General features: G+C 34.0%; 2 protein-coding genes across 2 annotated transcripts in view; one reads left to right on the top strand and one right to left on the bottom strand.

Moving 5' to 3' along the window:
• Positions 1 to 1,214, top strand: part of LOC126828144 (limulus clotting factor C) — a 40,946-nt gene extending 39,732 nt beyond the window's left edge. Inside the window, exon 18 of the mRNA XM_050557741.2 lies at positions 617 to 1,214. Within this exon, the coding sequence (XP_050413698.1) occupies positions 617 to 765 (149 nt within the window). The 3' untranslated portion in view covers positions 766 to 1,214. The remainder of the gene's footprint in view (positions 1 to 616) is intronic.
• A 141-nt stretch (positions 1,215 to 1,355) lies between these two features.
• Positions 1,356 to 17,477, bottom strand: LOC126828146 (protein-serine O-palmitoleoyltransferase porcupine). Its single transcript, XM_050557744.2, has 13 exons — positions 17,171 to 17,477; positions 14,178 to 14,466; positions 13,272 to 13,485; positions 11,169 to 11,212; positions 10,665 to 10,849; positions 9,888 to 9,994; positions 9,086 to 9,211; positions 7,773 to 7,873; positions 6,045 to 6,121; positions 5,249 to 5,312; positions 4,426 to 4,511; positions 4,066 to 4,170; positions 1,356 to 3,575 (listed from the first exon to the last, which is right to left on the bottom strand). Exons 2-13 carry the CDS (start codon positions 14,452 to 14,454, stop codon positions 3,477 to 3,479), a joined length of 1,485 nt encoding a protein of 494 aa, XP_050413701.1. The 5' UTR covers positions 14,455 to 14,466; positions 17,171 to 17,477; the 3' UTR covers positions 1,356 to 3,476.
• Between the last annotated feature and the right edge of the window lie 254 nt (positions 17,478 to 17,731).

The raw sequence follows: 17,731 nt of genomic DNA, 5'->3' as shown, positions 1-17,731 counted from the left end.
TCAGCCATCCAACCCCCCCATGAGCTAATGAAGGCAGGCTGATGCAATACGTGTGCTATAAGGCAAACTTTGCCCAGACAGTGGCACCACGGCCTACATTTATTTAGAATTTCAATTGTCAAGGGTTCTTTTACATGCACAACAATGTGTACACAGGATCCCTTATTTCTATCCCATCCAAACAAATAGACACTCTACTTGCCAGGCCCTTTGTCCTGCACCACTGGTAAGAGGAAACTGTGCTGGAAATCCAGAGGAACTTTCCCGGCCAACACCAGGAGAGATCTACTGGTTAGCGAGCCAGCGCAATATTCATTGAGCCACATAAACATTCTAACACATGTTTTATGAGTATTAGCATAGACTTATGGATAGGGACCTTGGAGGCTGGGAAGGGGGTACAATTCTTGCCCAAATCTAATAATGATAATTGCCTGAAAAATCGTTATTAACTGCTGAAAAGGGGGTTATTTTGTCAAAAAGTGATGGCACACGAAATTTTTAAATTACATCAACAAATTTTTGAAGAATTATTTTGGTTGAATTATTCAGTAATTTGGCATGTATTTTAAAACTTATGGTCATTGCCTTGCACGTTTAATATTGTATATTTTAGACAAAGAAGGAAGGTGGCAAGCTATTGGAATGGTCAGCTGGGGAACAGGTGCATGTAATAGTACATCAGGAGATGTGGATGTTTATACACGTATACAGAATTTTATTAAATGGATCGGGCATATTACTGGCAAAGAAGCACCACCATGACAATACAAATAGAAGGGACAAACCTCTGGATAATCCTTTTTAGTCTGTACATCATGTAAAAAAGGATATTGGTTCTTCTGAAGTTAATAATATACTTTTTACAATATAAAATTTTGAGCATTGGATCTGCACTAATATACATATTGTTTTCTTGACTGATGCAAAAACTCGGTGAAACATGGATGATCAACTCTCAATTACAAAAGGGCTTCTCTGTATTCTAACCAAACAGTACCATTAATTCTCCACCCCCCCCCCCCCTACTGTGCAAATCAACTGTGTGACTCATGGATAAAAAAAATATAAACAAAAAAAAAATGAAGTAGTGTGTAGCCCAAATAAAATATTTATTTCCTGAACAATACAACAGTAAATATCGCCATATAAATTATCAATCTAATGTAACATTGTCATAGCTTTTACAAAATAAAATATATAATACTATAAAATGTTGATTTCAATGCATTGCACATTTTCATAAAGCACTCCCACATAGATTTTATATATAATCCAATAAGCATATAAAGGGGAGGTCCTCTCTCTGTCGCTCTCTCTCTCTCTCTATTATGTAAGAATTAGATAAAGATCTCACCGTTCTTGCTATAATAGTTCAAAAATAATGCTATAATGAAAAATGACTATCTATTTTATGGCCACAGTGTTCTAATCTACTTAATATCAGAGCCATCCGACGACCCAGTAAGTTGATTATGGGCTTGTCTTGTTAATAAATATTTGAAGCCAGAAAAAAAAACCTTCATCTTTAATAGATAAAAAGAATAATATAACGGGTATATGTATATAAAGCTATATTTACTACTGGTACATATATAAAATCAATATATATATAAAACATGAAATAAATAAAAACCAGCGGCTGCCAGGCAAGATACGCCCACAATTTCGAAAGATGGATAGAGAACAAGCTAAGAAGAAAGTGATTTTTCCTACAAACAAGGGTCATAATTCAGGAAATTACAATTCGATATGTGCAAATATCGAAAGGAATCGAGATCTTTGTGTTATAAACTTACATTTCAAGTTTCAACAAAATCGGATAAAAATTGTGACTTCTATAGGGTCCCACAACCTTGATATACCCTATTTTTACGCTATTTGAGAACGAACGGTGGCCATTTTGTCTTTCAATTTTGGGCCGATTTTCACGAAATTCGAACTCAGCCGTCCTTAGGGTGTATAATACGTTTTTTTTTAAATCGGATAAAAATTATGACCTCTATAGGGTCCACAAGCTAAAAACGCGATTATTCATACAATCAGGGGCCATATTTCAGGAAGTTACAGTCCGATATGTGCGAATATCGAAAGGAACCGAGATCTTTGGGTTATAAACTTATATTTCAAGTTTCATCAAAATAGGATTAAAATTGTGACCTCTATAGGGTTCACAACCTTGATGTATACCATATTTTTACGCTATTTGAGAACGAAGGGCGGCCATTTTATCTGTCAATTTTGGGCCGATTTTCACGAAATTTGAACTCAGTCGTCCTTAGGGTGTAATGGTGATATAATAATGACTTCTATAGGGTCCACAAGCTAAAAACGTGATTTTTCGTACAATCAGGGGCCATAATTCAGGAAGTTATGGTCTGATACATGCCAATACCGAAAGGAACTGAGATCTTAGGGAGATAAAGCTATATTTCAAGTTTCGTTGAAATTGAATAAAAATTGTGACCTGTAGAGTGTCCACAAACAAATTGTGGACGGACGGACAAACAGGGGCGACGACAATATACGTCCACATGAAAATGTGGGCGTATAAAAAACTCATGTAATATAGAACTGCAACCATACCATAACTAAGCAATGGATGCATAGAAACACATGATCTCTTAATGTGAAATCAAAATATTGTTTTTAATATCCAGAATTTAAATATGATAATCCTGGCATGATGTTTTAAATCAGAATTAATGGAGGCAGCCCTAGTTACAATTTGTAGATTGGATTTCACATACAAAATGAGATTCGATTGCACAAATAGATAGAATATAATGATGTATTGAAAGACCTTGCATAGAGTGCATTTATTATGAATTTCTGAAAATTAAAACTGCTGTGGTATAACATGTTTATTTAGTATCATTTCAAAAAACATATATTAATTAATAGATTGTTAACACTGGCATTCGTTACATCCTTTGGAATCAGTGTTATATTTTTGTGTTGTGTTTTTCTATTGTGCAGTTTTCCTGCCATGTTGTTTTTTTTTATCATAATACTTTCTAAACTATGAGATGCATCATTCACTAAAATTATCTTGAACACATCCATTTATTTTCATGGTATGAGTTTGTTTCAAATTATCACTTGATCTTTAACACATGAGTTTGTTTTCAAATAATCAATATTGTTTTGTTTTCAAATTTCAAATTATTACTTTATCTTCAACACATCAGTTTATTTTTTAAACATCAGTTTATCTTCAACTCATTGGTTTGTATTCCAATCATCACTTTATCATGACTTTTATCATCAATTCATCACTTTATCATGACTTTTATCATCAAATCATCACTTTTATCACCAAATCATCACTTTATCATCACTTTTATCATCAAATCATCACTTTATCATCAAATTATCACTTTATCTTCACTTTATCTTCAATTCATTACCTTATCTTTAAATTATTTCTCTATTTGAAATGATCAGTGGATCTTAATATTATCAGTATCTTCAAATCAGATCACAATATAAAACAGAAATGTTCCCACAGCCGCCCAATGACTGGCATAATTTAATTGTGACCATTTACTAAGAGTGTGGGACATAGTATAACCCTGAAAATATACAATGAGAAACAATAGTATAATATACTCGGAGACACAATAGTATTACATGTTAATCTAAAAAAGTTATCATGGAAATACAGCCTTTTTAAAACTATATTACAATTTTGTTTTTTTGTTTTTACCCTAAGTTGAGCACTACATTATTATCTAACCTACTTTCTATAAGCGATGTGTTCTATTAAACAGTGTCTCATTTATCAGTCATCTATACAATCTTGATTAAAACACAGATCCTAATTTGTTTCGTTTTTTATAGTTCAAAATTTACTTGTCTTCACTACACTAACATTATATAGACGATGAGAAAATATGTCAGATGTCAATGTAGTGCACGGTCAAAAATACTTCTGGAACTATCAATATTATGCCTTAACTGACACAGTCTGGCTTTCGAAATATTAATCAAGCAAGTCTGAACAACAGAAAGTCAACATTATTTTTCGAAATCATTTCACAATCTTACTAAAATTTTACTTACCATTTCCTCATCTGCGCTATTATCAAACATTAAACCAAGATAAGCCAGATGAAACATTGATAATAAAACAAAAGATAAATTCGTCAGCATTACGAAAGGATTCATCTGTAAATATCAACACAAAAAAATTATACATAGAATAAGTTGAACCGTGCATATAATTGATAATTCATGAAATGTGATGTAAGGGGGTTAAATTTCATGACTTCTTTGGTTGCCATACAACTCATCCAAATTTAGAAAAAATTTACGAGACATAGGAATTTAATTATTTGTTGAGAAATTACACAGAAGTGTATCTTTGTACAGGAAGATTTTAGACCAAAATTCTATGACCAATTGGTTATAAATATAACTTACTATTTGATATTTGTGATCACATTTTTCTTTACATCTTTTAGCTAAAATACAGGCATCAAAACTACTGGCTAGCTTTAATCTTAACACTGAAAAAGAAAACATGTTAAAGTAGCTAAGTCTCTTACTCAATATCATCCAAAATCTTCGATATTGAAAACACGATTTATTTGTCGGTTTAAATCAACTTTGATGTTGTGATCTTACCGGGAAAAGATGGCCTTCTGATATCTAATATTTAAGACAAAATAAACATTTTACAATTGGTACACGAATCGTGTACCATAATGCCTTTCAGCGCTATTTGTAATAAGGGACTCGAAAAATGAGGCTAGGCATATTCCACAAGTCATGTCAAACGGTGACGCTATATTCTTATCTGGAGAGCAAGCCCAATAAATAATATCGGCGTAGACTGGAATAACCAGATGCTAGAGATTGAGATTCGATTGAGAATACTGCCGTATTTCGCCGAACCTGACTGATTAAAAATCACAGTATAAACAGAAACGATTGAATGTAAATCAATTTATATACATTCATATTACATTATTGTATGCGTTGCAACCCATTTGTGTCAATTTCTAGGTCCCAAATATTAGCGACTTAGCTCCTTTAAATGTTGATAAAATGTCATTGAAATTGAATCTTTAAAGGTTTGAAGACTAGATGTTAAAGCATGTGCTTTATGTTTGTCAATCAATAACCAGAGACAAACAACATTTTAACTTCAGTCATAGAGTAAGTCATAGAGTATTAATGTTAATGATGTATTCATACATAGCATTCATCAGGGTTTGTTAACAAGAAATCTTCGATTACTTACTGAATTCAATATAAGAATAAAAGCCTAGAGACAATAAAACTGCAGCTAGCTGGAAATTTAGACCCTGAAAGAAATCCAAAAATATTTCTTGTATAACAAAACAAAAAAAATGTTCAATATCAAATTGTTTTGAAAAAAACATTAGAGCAAGTATCAATTATCAATTGTTAAGATTCCTGACATCTGTGACAATCTACACCGTTTTGAAGCCGCTACTGATAATTTTTTTGGACAGATTTGTAACCATGAATGAGACTTGGATTCATCACTTTCAACCAATGTCCAAAATTCAGTCTAAACAATGGAAGCATCCAGATTCGCCAGCCCCCCAAATAGCCAAGTCGGTTCCTTCCGCTGGAAAGGTGATGGAAGATATTATGCTGACCTACTGAGACAGTTGCGTGAAGCTATCAAAGCTAAGCAAAGGGGAATGTTCACTAAAGGCGACCTGTTCCAACTTACTCACCCGATTTGGCCCCGTCAAGCCTACCACCTGTTTTCAAAAATGAACTAGTCGGTCGTGACTTTCCTAGTAATGATGACATCATGTCAGCTGTGAACAACCTTTTTAGGGTGGCTGAAGAAATTTCTTCGTGACCAGCATCTAGGCCTTGCAACACCGTTAGCAAAAGTGTGTAAATCTCGAGGGGACTATGTAGAAAAATAAATGGAGACCATTGCTTTTGTACAGGGCTTTCACAGATAGGTTTAGAACTTTTCAGCCAGCCCTGTAGAATGTTATTTTATCATGTAAGGTACTTTCAGAGAATAAAATGTTAACATAAAATCAACTTACATGTAATAAAGAACTAGCACCATAAGTTAACAAGACAGCCACAAAATTACCAAGAGGTCTAGCTGTTTTAAATACATCTAAAATAAAATATAGGTTGCCAGGTAACTAAACATAAGCCCACATACATAGCAAAGATGTCCAAACAGCTATGAACTAAACAACACTTACAAATTTCAAAAAGATCAGATCATAATTGAAGCCTATAAGGTGCTAAGAAGATTTTGTAACAAAGGGGAATAACTCAGAAAGTTATCAGAAATCTCTGAAAATAAGTTCTTCCTTCTAATCAGACAGACAACAAAGACAGGTTAATAATCGTAGCCGATAGCTTAAAGTTTAAACAAGGTTTCATAACAAAGGGGTATAACTGTGAAGGTACAATTCAAAAACATTGAAAATCAATGGCTTTCAATGAGATAGACAATTGAACTCGTATCAATTTCAAAAAGATATATTGTTTATTCTAGTCTATCTTGTTCTTACAAGAAATGTGAATGTCAGATCGATGCTCGGACAGACAGGGGTGATGACAATATATGACCAGATTAAAGTTGCTTATCGATCCTAAGCCTAAGCAGAAAATTCTCATCATCAAACTTAGTCAAGGTAATGATATAATGAATTTATACTCGGAGTATCATCACTCTCACTTAATTAAAACCAAAGTTATTGGCCCTAAAGCATCAACCAATCAAACTGCTTATCTCTGCTTACCGTAAGCAGACAATGTTTTCATCGAACTCCATCAAGGCATTCACCTAATGAACGCCTACACCAAATTTGAACATTCTACCTCAACTAGAAGGAGAGTTATTGTGTTCCAAAGTCTTATCGATCTGCTTACCCTAAGCACAAAATGCTTATTATCGAACTTAGTCAAGGTATTGATGTGATAAAACTATACATCAAGTGTCCTCACTCTCACTTAATTAGAACTAAAGTTATCGCGTCCCAAAGCATCAACCAATCAAATTGCTTTATTATCTCTGCTTACCATAAGCAGAAAATTCTCATCTTCTAACTCCAAACTCAATCAAGGAATTCATCTAATAAACACCTACGTCAAGTGTGAACATTCTAGCTCAATTAGAAGGAGAGTTATTGTGTTCCAAAGTCTCGGCCAATCAAATTGCTTATCGCTCTGCTTACCCTGAACAGAAGTGCTCATTATCGAACTTAGTCAAGGTAATGATGTAATGAAACTATACACCAAGTTTCATCACTCTCACTTAATTAGAACTAAAGTTATCGTGTTCCAAAGCATCAAACAATCAAATTGCTTATCTCTGCTTACCCTAAGCAGAAAATGCTCATCTTCGGACTCCTTGAAGGCATTGACCTAATAAACACCTACACCAAATTTGAACATTTTAGCTCATTTAGAAAGAGAGTTATTCGGACGGACGGACGGACGACAGACAGACAGACAGACGAACCCATTTTAATAATCCCCTGCTTTCTTCAGGGGGACAATTAAAATAATACAGAATTATTATCATTTCAAATATATCAGTCATCTACATAAATTTTAATAAAATCAGGGGTATAATCCACACAGTCATCAGCAGCTGCATATGTTCCATGTTCGCCAAATACACTCATGAAAAACACAAGTCATTAAGGTGGATTTCGTAATAATGCAGGTTTCATTATAAGACTTGGGCAAGCAGTGCTCCTAACAACATAATATGATACTGAAGGCCTGCAGGGAAAATATCTAATACTTACATGTTTTTAACCAGGTATGCATGGGTAGATTCCAATTAGTTACAACTTCTACAAGTGAATGAGGTATTTCTATTTTATCTGGTCTTACAACAGAATAATCCCTGAAATATTATTTCTTATATTATTATACAGAGAAGGTATAATATAAAAATCAACTGATGATGGTAATATTTTTTATTCAGGGTTAAATCAAGAGGAAAAATAATTCCCCCCCCCCCCCCCCAAAAAAACATCTCACACAACTGTACCAAAATTGTCATATCTGTAGTTGGGACTTTTTATGGGCTAAATTGCTAATGTTTGGGATCTAGAATTCTACTCAAATGGGGCGCAACGCATAAATAATGTATTATGAATGTATATATAAACTGATTTCCATTCAATCGTTTCTGTTTTTACTGCAATTTCTAACCAGTTATGTTCGGCGAAATAAGACAGAAATCTCAATCGAATGGCAATCTCAAGCATCTGGTTATTCCAGTTTACACAAATAGTATTTATTGTGCATGCTCTCCAGATATGACTCACCGTTTGACATGACTTGTGGAATATGTCTAGCCTCGTTCTTTGAGTCCCTTGTTACAAATTGCACTGAAACGCATTATGGTACATGATTCGTGACCAATGGTAACATGTTTATTTTATCTTAAATATTGGATATCAGAAGCCTATCTTTTCCCCATAAGATCACAACATCAATACTGATTTAAATTGACAAATAATTCGTGTTTTCAATGTTGAAGACCTTGGGTGATATTGGGTTAGAGACATAGCTACTTTAAGGAGAAGTCCTTGATTTTATATGAAATCCAAAGAGGTTTTAATAAACTATTTTAAGCCGTCAAACCATAAAGGTGAAGGAATAGCCCAGTAACCTTGCCTAACAGTTTTGATTCAAATCTATCAGTCATTTGGAAATGACTGCTAAATTTTCTCAGTTGTAAAAATGTCTTTATAATCACAACAATCACTTACCACTATAACATTGGCAAGTTTATTACCCTTTGGGACTTATTGCCAACTACATATAAAAACCATAAGTTTGTATTTCTTTTAAAATAATTGTAATACACCTTTGGGTAGTTAAACAATCAGTTTTATTCATTAAATATGTCTAGGCCCGAAAAGAAAAGTAGGACATTAAACCTATTTCATTTCATTCCAAACATTTCTAGGACCGCACCTTCAAAAGTCTCTATAACATATATTTTTATGGGCATTTGCACAAATAATTTTGCCAGGACAGCACCTATATTCCTCAACATGATGTGCAACATTAAAAGCTTTTTGTATAAATATATGACATATCTTACCATTTAACGAAATCAGCTGTCTGTGTATAACCAAATCCTGATAATACATGGGTAGCCTCTGATAGAAAACATACAAAATAATGACTGAAGCGAAATGACTGGGCATCTCTATATGCTAATAACCAACTGAAACAGAAAGAAGAACAATAATAATGAAAGATGTTGAAATTATTTTCTGATTTTGTAAAATAATCATTTCAGTGATTTGGTTCCTCCAACTACTTCTGAAGAGTAATTACCGTAAAATTGTTTTTGGACTATTTTTTTTGTGGAATCAAAATCAAAGTACTGTTTAATAATTTTTTGTGTGTCACTTGAAAAAAAAAAAGTATTTGTAATAGACAACTGCGCAACAAGATACAGACAAAACAAATTTCATAATTTAAATGCAAACGGTCGAATATCCATGAATTGGTATTGAAAGTATTCAAATGAACAATAGCACAAAGTTTGATAACACTCCATCTGAGAACTTTGTTCTGTTTTGTTTTTCAAGTCAAAACATGGAAATATTAATCTGCAGAACATGTTCGAAATTTACTAGGTATCTAAAAATTTAGAAAATTGATAGGGTCCATTCTTATTGAATAATTCCAGAAAGTTTGAAACATTTCACCCAGAACTTTGTCCCAATAAAGCTTTCAAAAGTTTGACCATAAATAAGGGAGATAACTCACAATATGGAATCAAAATATTTAAAATTTCAAACAGGTTCTTCTTAATACCACCATAGGAACAATCCCTGGTGCCTTTACAAGAAACGTTTGTGTGAGTATAAAAATGAAAGATTAACCATAATTACCTAAATGAACCATGTATAATTAACCAGGAAGTAAAACATGTAGAATAAATTAAACACAGTACAGCTAAACTACAACTAAATAAAACTTTTATAATCCACCATTTACACTGTAATACAAAAACATTTAGTAATAAATGAAATGATAAAATTAGGTACCTTAATAAAAAATTAAAAGGCATATTCTCACTTCTTGCAGGCACAAATAGCTTGTTTTGCATTGTCAGTATTTATTCTACTCCCTGATACCCTGGGTTCATCCATGGGGTATTCACATATACAAATTATCTTGATTCTACGAACCAATCAAAAAACAGTTTACAAACCAGTTTTAGAATCATTGTTTACGTTCATAACAATATGGCAGCTTGTTTGCTTGATGAGAAAGTTTGCAAGAAATTTAATATAAAAGAAGTGACATGAACACAAATAGATGTTTTGATGGGCAAGATGGTTTTATGTCTGTCAAAACAGGCTATCAAGTGTATCCTGTTATTGGTCAATAAAAATAGCACAATCATCAAGGGCAGATAATTTGAATACATGTCTCCCCCATGGAAGAACCAAGGGGTTAGTTGAGTGGAATGGAATGAGACCACTGGAGATACAGAGGATGGTATTTATTTTGCCTAAAAGAGTTTGGTTGCATACTTACATGTGAATCATAAAATCTTTTTGTCAAAGGTTGTATGTTATTTTTATGTCTTTTGTTTCATATTAATTCATAGTATATTATTTGTCATTTTACAGTAGTCAAAAAGTAAATAATAATTTACATACCAATGGTTTATTTTCTTGTAAACCAGATATATAATCTTTATAACTAAACCATGGACCAAATATCACAGATCCCACATGTAAAGAATAACCACTAAATTCTAATATACTGGGTAATCTTTCTATAGCTCCTGATGACCAGTCAAAACCCAAGGATATAAGTTTCATTGATAATATCATTTGGGCACCTGTGAAAAAACAAATATTACTTGAATATTAATATTAAACTCAGTAATTGTGTATCTATAAAATTGTACCTTGTATTAATATCTTCAATTACTAAATGCCAATCAAAGAAAATATTAATAAACACAAACAAAATATAAAATCTACATTGAAAAGTACTTATCCAAATGAGGCAATGCTTTGCCATTTATATTTTCGAAACAGTAGCAAACAATGGTATTGGCACTATTAATGTTTTTCTTTAAGTCCCTCTTTTGCACATCATTGTGAACTCCAGAAAGAAATAGATAAGATCTTATCTACAAAAAAATAAAATGTTACCTCTCATACTATGCCAGATCTTTCCATCAACAATTATAAGTTCACTGCAACAAAAATAAACTTATACAAATATATATCACAAATGAAATGGTGCTTAAAGTTTAATGTTTTGTAAACACAATAATTTGGTCACTTTCAGACTAACCAAAGATATTAAATGATCTTATCTGTGCTTGGGAATTTTGTCATGGCAGCATTTGTCAAAGGAAGGACAGTAGTCCAGAAACAACATGCTGTACATGTACATGAAATTCATTACGATAGTGATATTGAGTTTTTTCTCATCTCGATAGATAATTATATATAGGCTTCAAGATGAAACCTTCAATCAGAAACACGACAACATATTCAAGCTTTCCAAAGACTGAAGTAGAAGACATATCCAACAATTCCTGAAGCCTTGGCTTGATGATTTAAAGATACATTAATATGAAAGATTTAGATAAAGAGCTGGCTATTCTTGCTTTAATAGTTTAAACAAGCCAACAGTGAGGCTGATGTCCCCCGCTGAAATCCCAAAATAAATAGATGACATATTAATTAATCGCACATTTATTTTTTTCAAAAGTATCGAGCAATCAAACTATACACTAAGTTTCATCATTCTCTATCTGATAGAATCACGATTATCTTGTCCCAAAGCATGCAGTCATCACTCTCACTTAATTAGAATTAAAGTTATCATGTCCCAAAGCATCAACCAATCAGATTGCTTATCTCTGTTTACCATAAGCAAACAATGTTCATCATCGAACTCTATCAAGGCATTCACCTAATGAACGGCTACACCAAGTTTGAACATTCTACCTCAATTAGAAGGAGAGTTATTGAGTTCCAAAGTCTCGACCAATCAAATTGCGTATCGCTCTGCTTACCCTGAGCAGAAAATGCTCATTATCAAACTTAGTCAAGGTATTACTGTAATGAAACTATACACCAAGTTTCATCAATCTCACTTAATTAGAACTAAAGTTATCGTGTCCCAAAGCATCAACCAATCAAATTGCTTATCTCTGCTTACCCTAAGCGGAAAATGCTCATCTTCGAACTCCATCAAGGCATTGACCTAATCAACACATACACCAAGTTTGAACATTCTAGCTCAATTAGGAAGAGAGTTATCGTGCCCCAAAGTATCAACCAATCAAATTGCTTATCTCTGCTTACCCTAAGCGGAAAATGCTCATCTTCGAACTCTATCAAGGCATTGACCTAATAAACACATACACCAAGTTTGAACATTCTAGCTCAATTAAAAGTTATCGTGTCCCAAAGCATCAACCAATCAAATTGCTTATCTCTGCTTACCCTAAGCGGAAAATGCTCATCTTCGAACTCCATCAAGGCATTGACCTAATCAACACATACACCAAGTTTGAACATTCTAGCCCAATTAGGAAGAGAGTAATCGTGTCCCAAAGCATCAACCAATCAAATTGCTTATCTCTGCTTACCCTAAGCAGAAAATGCTCATCTTCGAACTCCATCAAGGCATTGACCTAATAAACACATACACCAAGTTTGAACATTCTAGCTCAATTAGGAAGAGAGTTATTGTGTCCCAAAAAGTGTGACGGACAGACAGACGGACAGACGGACAGACAGACGGACGAACCCATTTTAATAGTCCCCTGCTTTCTTCGAAAGGCGGGGGACAAAAATTTACAATGAACAATGAATATATTGAATATTTTTGTCAAATAACTTTATTCACAGTGAAGTTTTGAATGTTTGAAGTTTCCATAAGATATCTCAGTCATTCGATAGTCCAGAGAGTTGATTATGGGCTTGTCATATGAATAGATGTAATACTAGAACACTTAGTATGGATTCAATCACTTGGTTTATTATACAGCAACGTTTCTATTATAAGTCAACTTCTAAATGCCTCTCAAGGATCATCAATAATTCGCTTGCGCGTAGGGTTGTGTAGCAGTGGGAGGAAACCAGAGAAAACCCACGAGATTGGACAGGCGACCCTACTCCTTGTCACATACAACTGGGGAATCGAAACCACGTCAGTTGACTCAATGACAGACTTATCCGCCATCCATCCCCCATGATTTATATAACATCTGAAACCCCCAAAATAAGCTCACTTACCACATTAAAATATAGGATGCAATAAAAACAGATACAAATATTCCCACTTGTGGTCGTGAAAACTGGGATGTTAATAGCACTATGATGTAAGTAGTAATTAAACAGGCTATGATATAAACTAATGCCATTTCAAAGAATCGATACAATATCATCAGTCCAAACACACAACTCACAAAATGTAAAAACTTTAATGGTGATGCACAATCTTTGAATACTGAAAGACAAGAAAAAGAGCATCTAATATATTTCTTACCATAATTATAACAGGTCAGAGAGCACAAGGAGTTACATAATTGCAACAAATTAATTGTTACAAACTAGTTGTTATAAATTGTACAACGGTACTGCCTCAGTATTTTTGATGTTTTTTTCTGTTCCCATTTATGAGGCTATTGGTTGGATTGAAAGTAAAATTAGTTTCTAAATACTCTCTTAAAACTATAATAAAATCCTGGACTCTTTGAAATAGTTACTTATGTCATAGCCCTAGTCGGATCCTGTACATAGCCTTTCAATCAATCCTATGGTGTTAAATGAAATGAAATGAAATGAAATGGGGTTTAACGTCCTACTGCTCTGTTCTGAACTGGGTTAATGAAGACGGGCATATGCCATGCAGTGTGCTATGAGGGTTATTTTGCCCGGACAGCGCCACTACGGCTTACTCGTATATCGAATTCCAACTGTCAAGGGATCTTTTACGTGCATGCCAATGTTTACACAGGACCTCGGTTTTTCGTACCATCCGAATGACTAGACAGCTGTCCTTGTCAGGCCCTCCGTTCTGCGCCACTGACAAGGGGAATCCACGCCGGAAAATCTGGATGAACTTTCTCGGCCAATGCAGGGACAGAACAGCCTATGATGTTACAGTATAACATGTTTATAGTAAATATAAATGTTTACCTGTATGTGCTAAGAGACAGAGGATTCTAAAAGATAAACAAAACATAAATAGAGGAATAACATGAGACATAGCTTGACTTGCTGTTGGTATAACACAATTCTCATACAGATTTCTTATAGGTATACGCTCATACACATCACTGTCATCATCAAAACCACCATATGATTCCAAAAGTTCTGCTAGTTCTGGACTATACTCCCCTTGTAAATACTGTTGTAGTAATTCATAGTCAGAATCATCCAGTTGGTCAGGATCAAAATCGAGCATGTCATCCATTTTGTTACCTTTCTGAAATAAAAGAGAAGTAAAATGGGGTTTAACGTAATACTTTTCTGCATCAACTGGGATAATGACGACAAGCATTTGCCATACAATGTGCTATGAAGAATATTTTGCTCAGGCTGCGTCACCACAGCCTACAAGGTAATTCGGTTTTTCATCCCATCCAAATGACTAGACACAGTTCCTTATCAGGTCCTCTGTCCTGCACCCTAAATTCCAGATGAAATTTCTCTGCCAACCCTGGTAGCAAACCAGGGACTTTACCATTAGGAAGTCAGTGTCGTTCTCACTGAGCTATAGAGAAGAAAAAAGAATATCAAAAACTCAGTTCTAACTTCAAAGATTTTCAATCTAATGATCAGTTCGACCTATAAGCTATACTGCACGCTAATTTTATAAAAATAGGTTGTCAGACACTGACATGCGCATAGCAATCAATACAGGTTGTCATACTGTAAATTTAATAGCCAAATACCACTGGAACATTGACAAGAGTCTAGATATACATAAATTCAATAACTGTGAGAGAGAGAGAGAGAGAGAGAGAGAGAGAGAGAGAGAAATGGGGTTTAAGGGCCACTCAGCACAAACTAGGTCATTTCGGGACTAACATATGGTTTAATTTTATTTACATAATTCGCTTGCGCGTAGGGGTCTTTAGCAGTGGGAGGAAACCGGAGGACCCGGAGAAAACCCACGAGGTTGGACAGGCGACCCTACTCCTTGCCACGTACAACCGGGAATTCGAAATCACGCCAGTCGACTCAATGACAGACTTTATGATACAGTGCGTTCACGCTAACCATTCAGCCATCCAACCCCCGTTCAATAACTGTGCATGTAGAGCTGATCATTAGAAATTGTTGAAATATAATATGCTTATTTATTTTACAGATCTGAACACTGAATATTAATTTTATACAGATCAATGTTGCTAGAGCTGTTAATAAGATTCTCTACAATAAGTAAGGCGGAAACTACTAGAAGAAATTAATAGGAATGATTGATATCTGATATGACTTATGAAGCGGGCATTCTCTTTCAAATTCACGAGACTCCACTCTTTCAGTACAATTGTCTCTTTTCGAAGTAATTTTCAGAACAACTATGTGGTTATACATGTATCATATATAATCTGATATTAAGAAATGGTACTGTCTAGATAGTGACAAGGAGTAGGGTCGCCTGTCCAACCTCGTGGGTTTTCTCTGCGTCCTCCGGTTTCCTCCCACTGCTAAAGACCCCTACGCGCAAGCGAATTATTGAAATAAAATAAAACCATATTAGTCCCGAAATGACCTAGTTTGTGTCGAGTGGACGTTAAACCCCATTTCTCTCTCTCTCTCTCCGTCTAGATAGGGTATGGTGTTGTTTGAAAATGCTAAAATAGGCTGTGGAAAACCCAAAAAGCAAATTTTAGGCCATCATAATATAACAAATAGACAATGAAGTAAAAAAAAAACTGCACAATAATAAAACACAGACACAACATTGTCCATTTAGAGACCAGATTTCTGGACAAACATGTTAATCTTTCGCCCCATGCTCATTATACAACTTACCACTACCATAGCCATGATTAAATATATTCTTTGTATGCTGGAAATTGAAAGCTTGACTTCCCATCACAATAATATGTGTCAAAGACAATTATCTATGCTACAAACTGTAGAACAAGTGGTTGTCAGACAAACAGTGTGAAAAACAATCATGGTGGCGATGGTGGTTATATAAAAGACACAGACCAGATTGTAATTGTTTATTACCAAATACATACCGGAGTATATAGGTTTATACAAAACAATAGTTTACAATAAAGTGGTGATGGCAGAGATGTACACTCAAATAAATATGTAGGACGTCTCTACAAACTAGATTTTAGTGCAAATGTACAAATTTTCCTAAATTATTTAACAATATAGAATTTTCATTATTCAGCAGTTCAATAAATTTAAACATTTTTTTTTTCCAATAGCATAACCTTCATGTGCCATATTGGACAGAGAGCGATACCGAATTCCAACTGTCAAGGTTTCTTTTACATGCACAGCATCTGAATAACAAGACAGGATTCTTGTCAGGCCTTCGTCCTGCACCGTTGACACGGGGAAACAAAGCAGAAAAATCCTGAGAAAGTTTTTTCGTTAACACCAGAAGCGAACCCAATACCTCCAGGCTAACAAGCCAGCGTCTTACTCACTGAGCCACCAAAAGGTTCCCTTGAAAAATGAAATCCTTAAACCTGTGATCAATGTATGATATGAATTGTTTTAGGTAAGGAATCCAAAGAGAAAGTATCAAAAATGGCTAGATAAACAATCTAGACTAAACCATGTATATCTCCATTCTTTGGAACTTTATGAATGTATTTTATTTAAGCAGTACCGTTTAACATTCATTTTTTTTTTTTTTAATATTTTGATTGTAATTCTAACCAGTTATATGTTCAGCGAAATATGTAAGCTATCCAAATTAAATGTCTGTTTCACTTTTCGACTAGATTTCTTTTTCGACATTTATAAGTTGAAACCGAACAATAGATCCATATTTATTTAGGCCCCTATTACCGGTGTATAAAAAAATAAATCATAATCTTAATCTTATTCTTAATCTATCTGATGACATGGACATGAGCTTATTTTATTAAAGTTTTTTATGGGTAGCGACATTATTTAATGATCAATACTTACATGTTAACATAAATACTTACTAAATTTCTAATTCCGAAGTCGAGAACTAATTAGATCTGTTCAATATTCTTGAATTCAGTAAAATAATAAACCAAACATACAACTTCTCATACACGCCGCCATTCTCATGGACAACTTTATGTTCTATTTTAAGGGTTGCAAATTGATATGTCAAAATCAATTGCGGTTGTTTCTCTGCCATTTTAACTGTTATTCTGTTAAATTGCTAGGATTTGGTATAAAATGGTAAATATATCATAAAATAAGTTTATGGTGATATGAAACGGAACCTTTGCGGTATTGTATTATATAGATACCCCCAAAATGGACGAGTCTATTTTTACAACAGTTACTTCCCTTTGAAAGTTGACATATAAGAGTTTCCCCCCCTTTATAATCTAGTAACAAACTAACTTTATGATGGGACACAATCACTAGTTTATTCTAAAAGCACGACGTTTCAACAAGTATCCTCTTATCGTTATCAAGCACAACGTCGTGCTTTTAGAATAAACTAGTGATTGTATCCCATAAAAACTGTGTTCTGTTAATTTGTTCCCTGATCGCTAAATGCCACTTAA

The sequence above is a fragment of the Patella vulgata genome, chromosome 7 (assembly GCF_932274485.2).
Source record: "Patella vulgata chromosome 7, xgPatVulg1.2, whole genome shotgun sequence".
In the NCBI taxonomy this organism is placed as follows: Eukaryota; Metazoa; Mollusca; class Gastropoda; family Patellidae; genus Patella; species Patella vulgata.
The sequence above is the reverse complement of the archived record's forward strand: the minus strand, read 5'-3'. Positions and strand labels throughout refer to the sequence as shown.